At 41.0% G+C, this 11,125-nt stretch overlaps 1 protein-coding gene across 1 annotated transcript; it reads right to left on the bottom strand.

The window, feature by feature from the left end:
• Positions 1–5,937: 5,937 nt before the first annotated feature.
• Positions 5,938–10,816, bottom strand: LOC122069974 (putative disease resistance RPP13-like protein 3). Its single transcript, XM_042634071.1, has 2 exons — positions 6,677–10,816; positions 5,938–6,295 (listed from the first exon to the last, which is right to left on the bottom strand). The coding sequence occupies exon 1, from the start codon at positions 10,657–10,659 to the stop codon at positions 7,417–7,419; it is 3,243 nt and encodes a 1,080-aa protein (XP_042490005.1). The 5' UTR covers positions 10,660–10,816; the 3' UTR covers positions 5,938–6,295; positions 6,677–7,416.
• Between the last annotated feature and the right edge of the window lie 309 nt (positions 10,817–11,125).

Below are 11,125 nucleotides of genomic sequence, written 5' to 3'. Positions count from 1 at the left end.
GATTGAGCCGAATTATATGCAAATGTATAAGGCTCAGTTGCTTGCTAAAGAGAAGAATGAAGGAAATCATGCTCATTCAGATGCTCAATTGCCTCTATGGTGAACTGATTAGGCGTATAAATCCAGAGACTATGTTTAATTTGTAATTTATTGCAAGGTAGAACATGAATGCTCCACTTGTATTCAAGAGGCTTTTTATTTTTTACCAAGCTTCTAAAATTGGGTTTTTGAGAGGATGTAGGCCATACATAGGATTGGATGGATGTCATCTGAATGGAAGGTTTTTTTTATTGTAAATATATCTAGGAATATCTTACTCAAGAAAGATTGGCTGCTGAAGAGTTCTACCATACACTGAATGTGCTTGACTCAGGAGTCAAAATATCAGACTTGAATCAGGGTTACCCTATCCCTGAGCCTCACATGAGGCCCATATATCATAAGTTAGCGCAGCCCAAGCCCTTCCAAGTTTTGTAAAGTGGCCACCCTAGTGAGGCTAATGGCTTCGATTTGGGGCCTACAATTCTAACCCAAGCATACCCACAGGTTTTCAAAACCACCGCTAATTTAGGTTGTGTTGGGCTGGATTGATTTTATTGGATTTGTAGTGATATAGAGATCCATTAAATGATTCTCATTTAATGTTACACCCGCGCCCTAACCCGGTCTAATTTGGACTTTTGTGATAGATCTCACACCGGAGATATGAAGTACCAATCGGTTTTGGCTCACGGTAGCTCATTTCAAGAAGGGAAGGGATGACTCCACTTGCTTGCGCATTTCTTGCCAGTCCAACTGGAGAGGATTCAAGCCTTTTGAACCCCAAGTGGTAAGTGACTCGATAGTCCCAAAACGTAGCAAAATTGCTAAAGGACCATACACACAACCGAGGGCAAACACCCATGGAATGACCAACTGGGTAAAACAGGCAGTCAAGGCACAACACTGCCTTGACCACCGAAAGTAAGCCCAACAAAAACATCCTGGGCTGAATCCGGTGGCCCTTAGGGCTGCTGGTTGGGTTCCAATGGCCATGGGCCCCACCACCATCATCGTGATCAGCCCCGGATGACCCTACACACTCCCTGACAGATTTCCTTATGACTTGTACTCTATATGAGTCTAAGGAGGTAGGCCCATGTGTCCCGAATTGCGGAATAACCTACTTGGACCGGACAAGGACCAACCAAACAGACCCTAAGGACATGACTTACTATAAATAGGAGAGGTGAGTTCATTTCTCACCTCTCAATTGTCCAAAAACGTGGAAGGGAGAGAAGAGAAGAGAGAAAGGAAGGGAAGGAAGGAGAAGAAGGAAGAGAAGGGAGAAGCTCACATTGACTCCTGGCTTCGCATCCCGCTGCATGAACCTTGCCGGAGGTAGGTGCTACACCCTCTACTACACTCTTTTCCTTCATTTTGACCTAGTATAGTTAAGCAAGGAGGTGAAGCATGACCCCGGCATCTCTCAAAGCTCGAGTGAGTGTCATTTCACTCCCTCGGTGTGGTTACCGTGCTCAAACTAAGTCGGGTGAGCTCTGGCAACATTTGTGACCAAATTCCTAGTTAGGGTTTCCACCTTTCTATTGCTGTATCTCTCAAACGGCTCAATGGAATCGAAACTTCTTCGGCTTAAAATGGATGCGGGGAGATTCTCTATAAATTCCATGAAACAAATCCAAGCAATCGGGCTCGAGCAGGAAAGCCCCAAATCCGTGGGTTCACTTCTGGGAATCCACCGGAAACATCCTAGGTTGTTTTTGGTGGTATATTTTCAGTGAACCCTGAGACCTTAGGTGGTCTCTACCAAGGCCACTGGAAACACCACTGATATTTTCGGTGGATTTGGACTGTTTCCTGTGACCTTACTATCACCATCCAATTTTGATAGAACTTGTCTTCTTTGGGGGTAACCATTGTGGTCCCCTTCAATGTTCCAACACATAATGATGTCTGTCTACCCTTGTACATAGGACAAGTTAAGCACGTAATACGAGGCCGATCATGAGTGGAACCTAGGTGATACACTTGGAAACCGATTTAACCAAATACAACTGATCTTTTCAGGAGTGCGCTAGCAAGCTAGGGCTCTTGATCCCGTTGGTTGAGCGAGTGAGTATTCCTCCTCAGAGTGATCCCCTATTGGTCATTTAGACCTATCACCTGCCTTAGCAGGGATGATAGACTACCCCACCCCAACCACTCTGATGTGAGGGGTGGATGACTTTATTTTGTGGAATGTTTAATATATAAAAATTGCTCACATGTGTTAGGAATTTTGATTGATTATTATATTGTAAACATGATTATGTTGATAATTGTGAACACGTTATTTATGTGGATTCATTATGTTATGAATTGTGGATATTGGATATGTGATGTTGAGATGTGTGACAGGATCCGATATGGAAGAGCTGGTTCTGGTGGTGTGATCGTCATGTGGATATTGCATTCATGCATTAGTCATGTGCATTCAATTAGATATAGTCACGGAATACACTTTGTGGCCGATGGTGATTCCAGTATTGTGTACTCCAGGACTATACTTGAAAATAGGTATGCTCTGTGGCCGATAGTGATTCCGGTATTGCATAACCCATACTCAATTGCTTGTATACTAGATATGTATATTGTCGTGGGTCACACTTTGTGGCTAATAGTGATTCCGATATTATATACCCCGGGACTATACCTGGAAATGGATATGCTTTGTGGCCGATGGTGATTCTGGTATCGCATAGTCCATACTAACTGTAACATTATGCAAGGCATGAAGAATATTTGTGGTTAGGTGACATTCCCTATGCTACGTTCCCTTACGAGCAAGGGGTAAGATGTTGGATAATTGAATAGTGATATGTTCGATGAACCTTTCCAGAATGCCACACCCACAGTACGATGTGATTGTTGCCAGAGGTGAGAAATAGTCTGGTATGGCCGATGGTGATTCCAGTGCCGTGATTACTAGAGGGGGTTATTAGGGGTTTGCTGGGTGACTGATGGTCGCATTCCGAGACCGGCAGGGTCCTAATCATGGATAGGGTTTGTATCGCTGGGTGACCGATATGCGAGTTTTGGGACCAAGGATACAACCTAATGTGTGTAGTAGCATTTATCAGACTTAGTTGTATGCTAGGTGGATTAATAATCAAATGAATTGCATCATTCGCATCATAGACTATATGTTTACTTTACTATCATCATGGATACTCTATATGTGTGTTTTGGGTGTGCATGAACCCCACCCCTCACTGAGCTAGTTGGAGCTCACCCCTCTTATATATTGCTTTTTAGATGATGATGCAAGTACCATAGTACCGTTGGGGAGTGACTGACTGATGGATGCCAGAGGCTAAGGAGCAAGACCAGGACTGTACTTGTGACACATGTGCCTATATGGCACCTTGAGAGGCTCGGTTGTCCTTTTGATATTTTGATACTAAACTGAATTATGGTATTCTTATTGGACTTAATATATGTAAGTCATGGATATATGTAATTGAATAACTTAATTATGGATATATGTTATCATTAAACATTTTCCCATTTGAACTATATTCAGCTTATTTATATTTTGATTCCACTGCAATTGTTCTGGTGCCTTGGTGCTGTGTGGTTGTGACTGTTGGGGTACTGCCATCAGAGATCCTAGTAGAGGTGTAAGATGGGTAGGCGTCTTAATCACACCATGTTATTCCTATAACGAGGATTGAGGTGTGACATTCAATGTTCGTATGAACCGGTCCATGCGGTTGTGGGTTTAGTATGAATCCATAGGACTAGTTAGCCCAAAGACATGGATATCTGTCATTAGCAAAAAAAAAAAAAAGCTATGTGGCCATATCGATAGGCACTTTGGAAAGACTAGCTAGTCTTCCAACAATCCTAAACCATAAGATAGAATTTCAGTGCTAGACCTAGCTACACACCTAAGTCCTACAAACTATGATAGGTCAAATAGATTGATTTCGATGAAGATCCAATCCCAATCCTATTTTGCTTGGTTGCATCCTTTTCTGAAGTTAAACAGTGATGCCAACTTCCTGATTCAAATAAGGATGGTCTTGGTTACATATGCCATGACTCCTTCAACGATCTACACTTCGCAATTTCAAAACCGACCTCTTCTCGTAATCTATTGTTTCGGAATGTTAGAAGCAATATCTGAAGGTTTTCTACAACTAATTGTTCAGTTTGATAACAAAGATGTGATTCAAGACAGATTCAGGTAGGGATGCAAGTTTGACCATGATGGCTTGAACGTGCCTTGGTCAGACTTGAGCCAGAATAGGGCCTGGGCTAAGATTTCTAACTAAGGGTGGGTTAGGTTGAAAAACACTAACACTGGATTAAGATTGGGCCGGGTCTGGGTTGAGGCCTAGGCCCTGATTTTAACTCTAATTTATACAATATAATTTAGGGCTATCATCATATCCTTTAATTCAAAGTAATGAAATCTGGGTCATTGATTCTTATACTCAGCTATCCTAAACATCTTTTTTTTTTTTTTTAACGACGGGTATCTAGGCCTTCAGCCTGACTAGTCCTACGGGGCCATATCCGGGTTGAATGACAATCATTCAAATTTCACTGAAAGCAGTGAAGAGCAGTAAACACCCCCATGTGAGTGGCCCAAGGTGTGCCTAGTGGGAGTCGAGCTTAGGACGTCTAAGTTTACGGCTTGTACCAAGTTCGTTGCTCACCAGCTACGCTACCCCCTTGGGTCCACTGTCCTAAACATCTATAATTGTGAATTGTGTTGCACTTCATAATTTAATTGTGTATGGATCATTTGATTTATTTTTTTTTTTAAAGGACACACATGGTCATCAAGATTAGCTTGTCCTTGGCAAAAGTCAGGCTAACCTAGCCCAATTAGGATCAATTAGGGCAAGGTTGGGTTGGACCTAGGTTGAGTTTTGGGGACCTAGGGTTGGGTTAGGGTTTTAAGAAACCTGGCCCTAGTCTCACCCTAGATCCAAGGCCTCTCCTCACCATCATATCGATATCTTCAGGTATCTGGCATTTACATTCTTATTTTTCTCATTGCGATTTCATGTATGTGCCATGGGAGGTAAATATCCTAAATGACTCCTAGACTAGGAGGGCCCTGTCTTGGCTTGCAAGAGAGTGGCTCCTTTCTAATCCACAAGTATAAGAACAATGTTGTCATATGATCACCTCATGATCCAACTGAGATCCAACCAGTTGATAGACCTACTAAAACTACAAGTAAAAATAACAAAAGAAAACAAAAAGAAGAACGTAACCAATGCACGGGGCTCTTGCATGTGTAAAGTCCGGGGGGCAAGAACTACACAGTCTTACCCCAAGAATATCATGACGCTGTTTTGATAAGTAAAAATATAACAATTACATGGAAAAAATAAGAATTATTTCCAAAAGTTCCAAAGATAATGACTAATATAAAGGACTCCACTAACGACCCTGATTATTTTCCTTGGGCCTTTAGGCCTGTTTCAATTTTCTTAGGCATTCTTGCGCTATGCCAAGGACTTACCTGTAGGCTGCTGAAGACTTAGTTAATGAGTACGGTAAATTAAATTAAAAAGATAAAAAAAAAAAAAAAATTGGGATAGGGAAGATATATAACCTTAACCATAAACATTAATCAGCAATTGTTACAAATTATAACATAAAAAACGTTTTTTTTTTTGGTAGAAAATTAAGAAACTTATAAATTAAAAACAGAAACGGAGGGGAAAAGAGATCCCACAAGAGTCCATATATTAGGAGTTAAATAAAGTAGGAGGAGGGGGCACTATCCCAAATAACAAATAACGGTTTCGAGAACCAAAGGGAGCAAACTGATCAGCAACTATATTGCCCTGTCTCATGGTGTGAGTGAATATTACTGAATCAAATCTAGAACAAAGATAATGGCAGCCATTAATAATGGAGGCTATCTCCATGGAATATGCACAGATTGAGACTTCAACATATTAATAATCCCCAAATTATCACTCACAAAATACGAAGGTGATGATCCCAAACACAACCAGGACAACAAGAAACCAGGAAAAAAAAACAAACACAAAGAAAATAAACAGATCACATCCAAACACAAGTACACAAACAGAATAAGTGCCAACAGTACATTATTCTCCAAGCCTTTTCAAGAAAAAGGCTGTTTGGGGGGGGGGGGGGGGAGGAATGGGAAATTAGAAGCTGATGGTAACCCATTGTGTGCCTAATCTTTACTCAAATCATCTCCATCAAGTTGAATCCTTTCAAGACGATAATTTGTGGCTCCTCGTGTAATTTATCCAAACCCCTATAGAAAGATGGAAAAAAAGAAAGAGTGAGGCTACTTGAGTTTAGAGAGATCTGTTAATAGGTGGCAATCTAAGGTTGGAGTCACTTATGTTGGGTGCAGGGGTGATAATTAGTCATGACACTTAAAGATTGCATCAAATTGCAATTTACAATGTTAAAATAAGAAGAAATGATGAACATATATATGGTAGATTGTGGTCTATGTAAATGAAGTTTTAACTCATTGATAAAGCAATATAAATGAAGAAATCAACAATATCTCTAAGAAGAAAAAAATGGCTGACATTTGCACCAATAATGGTTAAAACACACACAAGAGGGAGGGTTGGATAGATTGAGAAACTGAAATGAAAATATATGGAAAGAAATATTAACTCACCGGCGGGTTTCCATGCATGTTGTCAAGGGTTCATAGAGCTCTCATCCAAATATTTGATAGTAGGGTTTAAGTCTTTAACTTTTTCCCATTCTTCTCCACCAGGCATCAGGCTCTGTGCCACATCGTACCCCCTTGTTATGATAAGTTCCTTCAAGGTTTTGACATAACTCAGCCCATCTGGAAGCTTTCCTAACCTGTTACCTCCTTCGATATGCAGAACTTTCAAACTAGGCAATGCTCCTTTCTCCACTGTCCAATTTTGAAGCATGAAATCAACTCTAATATATAAATACTCGAGTTTTGGAAACGCTCCCACAGAGAAAGTCATTGGAACATTGGACTTGCCCTTGGACAGTCGCAAGCAAAGCTTGTTTAGGAGCCCTAGGTTTTGCAGAGCACGGAAAAATGGGACCACCCCATGCTCAATAGTACTGTCCAACCACAAGTAAGTGAGTTGTTGTGGGAAATCAATGGCTTCAGTAGCTGTTCCCTCCACAACCATGTCATAGAGTTGGTCGTGGCGCAACAATGATGGCAGACGCAAGGGAGGCGACAATGCCTTTGTTTGTGTCAAGCTGAGGAACTTAAGGCGGCGCCACAAATAGTATATATCCTCGAGCACAGTGTCGTCACCACCACGACGTAACCTTAGGACTCTAAGATAGATCAACTTGCGGAGACCACTAATTTTCCAATCGCTTACATCCGCTAGTTCCAATGTCTGTAACTGCTCAAGAGCATCAATGCCCAGAGAAGAAGAAGCAGCTGGAGCGGATAAGGAGAAGGAATGGGCGAAAAGATGTCTTTAACTGATTTAGTTTCAATGTATCAATGGGAATCTTGGAACCAGGTGCATCCAATGTCTGTAAGTTGCGGAGGTTACCTATCCAAGATGGAATCTGTTTTACGCGGGTGTTGCGTAAGCTCAAGTACCTAAGAAGGGTGAGATTCCTAATTTCTTTAGGTACTTCCATGATATTTTCTGCACCTTGTAGATCAAGTACTCTAAGCAACTGGAACTGTTGAAAGCAAAATTGGGGGTTTTTGGATAAACACAGCAAGGAATAGACATGGTTTGGAAATTTGAAGGGATCCAAAAAAGAAAGGATATCATCCATCAAACTAAAAGTTTTGGGGGCTTGGAAATGAGGAGCAGTAGATGTATTACCCTCATGGACGAGCTCAGTACTGTCCTTAGAATGCAAGGCAAGTGGACGATTGCCTTGGGCCAACCTCAATTGTTCATTCTCAGAACTCTTAGAAAATTCCGCTTTCCGGGCTTCAGTTGACACAAAATCTCGAAGGAGATCATGAATCCGACAAGTTTCAGGAGATCCATTCAATTTCCTTTTTGCTACCTCGATCAGCTTCCTCTGGATTAACTCTTCAAGGTAATCTCTTGCCGCATCTTCCAAGGTGTAATTGTCCCTCAGCTTCAAAAATCCTTCCACAGCCCATAATCTAATCAATGTGTCACAGGCCATCTCAGTGTCCTCTGGAAAATGTCTCAAAGAAAGGAAGCAAGATTTCAAGTAATCAGGCAAATCCTTATAAGCTATATAGAATATATCCACTAAAATAAAATGTGAATCAATCATCTTCAGACTTTGAAGTATATTAACCCATGCGGCGACATCCTTCCTTTTCACTGATAAGAGGCCTCCTAGAAGCACAATTGCAAGTGGGACTCCAGCACATTTATTGACCAAAAGACGCGCTATGTCCATCATGTCTTCGGAGAGACCAGCTTCTGATATTTCATCCAGTGAGCACTTAAAGATCGTCTGCAGGAACAGCTTCAAACTTTCCTCACCATTCAATAAACGCAGGTGAAGCGGAGCACTTGATGAACTGACGTGATATACTAGATCTGCAGAGCGAGTCGTGAGTAACATTCTGCAACTCTGGCTGTTGAGTGGCTCCGGGAAAATGTTTCTTATGATATCCCAATCTTCTGTCCTCCAAATATTGTCCAATACAACGAGGTTGCTCTGTTGTTTTTGATTGAAATGATTGTGGAGCCTCCTTTGCAACACATCCTCGCTCTCAAGTTTTGACTCTGCATCTGTGAGGGTTGTAACTTGTTGCAATATAATCTTCAAAATATCTCTTACAGCATAGTGTTGGGAGACATTTACCCAAGCACGACAAGTAAAATAAGATTTAACCTCAATTTTATTGTAAACATGTCGTGCGAGCATTGTCTTCCCTATTCCCCCCATGCCCACAATAGAAACGGCAGCAACCCGTCCCAGGTGTTCTTCCTGTGTCAACAACATTACTAGTCGATCCACTTCCTCTTTAACGCCCACGAGATCAGCATTCATCTCAACAATGGATTGGAAAGGAGCAGAAGTAGACGTACCAATATGAAACTCGAAATCTTGAGGATGCAAGGCAATTCGACGACAGCTGCCTTCCATCGACACCTCCAATTGTTTCTTCTTGCAGATGCTGGAAAACTTAGCTTTCTTCGCTTCTTGTATTGCTAATGATCGAACGAGGTCATGAGTACGACATGTTTGAGGATCCCCATCTGATTTACATTCAACAACTTGGATCATGCTCCTTTGGATTAAACCCTTAAGCCGATCTCTAGCCATATCTTCCATTATTTTATCATCTCGCTGCTCTATAAATCCCTCAGCTACCCATAGTCGAATCAATTTATCACATTCGATCACACTATCCTCTGGGAAAAGTCCAAAATAAAGGAAACATGGTTTTGAGGCATATGGCAATTCATTATAGCTCAGAGAAAATAGCTTACGGAGGTCTGTTGATTCTGCTAGATCTGAACGGACCTTTTCAAGCATGTTCGTCCACTCAAAGATATCCTTCCTTTTTGCTGATAGAATGCCTCCCAGAAGCACGATTGCAATTGGGAGTCCCTCGCATCTTGAAAGCATTTGCCTTGCCACATCCTTCATTTCCTCAGAGAGACTAGACTCTGGTATTCTGTCCAAGGAGCATCCGAATACTTTCTTCAAGAACAGCTTCAAACTCTCCTCGTCATTCAAAACCCGTAGTATTTCCGGATCAGTTGATGGGTTAGCAGCACGGGCTACTTCTTCGATACGAGTTGTGAGTAAAACCCTGCATTTCTTTTCTTGTGACTTTGGAAAGGCCATGCTTATCATCTCCCAATCTGTTTGCTTCCATAAATCGTCCAAGACAATCAGGTAGTTCTTTTCTTTTAAGCAGTCATAGACAATATCCAGTAACTCAACGCTCTTCTTCCCTTGTAGCTTCTCCTTTTCTTCTTCTGTGAGATTCTTAACTTGTTCTAGTATGGCTTGCCAGATATCTTCTACATGGTAGTCTGGGGAAACAGAAACCCATGCAACACAATCGAATTGATTGTTAACATCGCTTCTCTTGTAAATATTTCGAGCAAGTGCAGTCTTTCCTGCTCCTGCCTGACCAAAGACCTGTCCTTGTGGTTCTTTCTTTGTCAATGACGATGCCAATTTGTTTGCTTCCTTTTGAAAACCGACGATATCATCATCTTCTTTAGCTCTGCTTAACACCAGCTGGTCTTCTTCCCGATCATGATGGATAGAAGAAGTTTCACCACCATTCTCTAGACTTTGAATTGTGAACGGTGAGCTTTTCTTTGGAAGTTCCTTTAGCTTGATGTTGATATCATCGATTTCATTTTTCAATTTGTGGAGAGTTATAATTTGGCAGATGCACCCCATCATCAGCTGGACAACATTGCACCCATCATATTGCGTTTCATTGTTGACGAAGACTTCTATAACATCCTCAGCCTTAAAGGCCAAATCTCTGAGTTGGCTAACCCATTCATCGTATTCTTCTTCTTTGTTGGTCATCACATCGGCCTTCTTCAAATCAGAACCAAGGGCCTTGAGTTCCTTTGAAAGAGATTCCACCTCTTTCTTCACTTTGTGGAGAAATTCAGCTTCCTTAATTAGCAAATTCCCTAACTTCTCTGCAATGTACAAGACGCTCTCAGCCATTTTTTTTTCTTTTCCCTTATTTTTTTTTTAATTGAGGGTTTTATAGCAATTTCTAGCTTAGATGAACGAAATTGCTCAAATGACTTCTTCACGTTACTCAAACCTCTACAATTCATAGCGTGTTACTGTGTGTTAGTGATGGTTTTGTCTGTTTACATCCACTCCCCCACCCCCAAAACCGAAAAAAAAAAAAAAAAACACGCATTTGTTTCTCAGTCAATAGGTGGAGGTGATACTTAGGGTCGTGCCATGTTGGGGAAGCATCAACTATGAATATTAAAGATGATTTAAATTTTTAAAGACTACCTCTAGCCATACGTACGACTCTCTTTGGCATAGTTTATGTTTATTAGTTATTTATTAATAATCAATTATAATAATAGATTATGGATTACAAATAATAATCGTTTGATTGATACCAGATATAATAGATTATATAATAAAACATATGTCTAGTATGTGCAAT

This window comes from Macadamia integrifolia, unplaced genomic scaffold, assembly GCF_013358625.1.
Source record: "Macadamia integrifolia cultivar HAES 741 unplaced genomic scaffold, SCU_Mint_v3 scaffold784, whole genome shotgun sequence".
NCBI lineage: Eukaryota > Viridiplantae > Streptophyta > Magnoliopsida > Proteales > Proteaceae > Macadamia > Macadamia integrifolia.
This window is presented reverse-complemented; position numbering and strand designations above follow the sequence as displayed.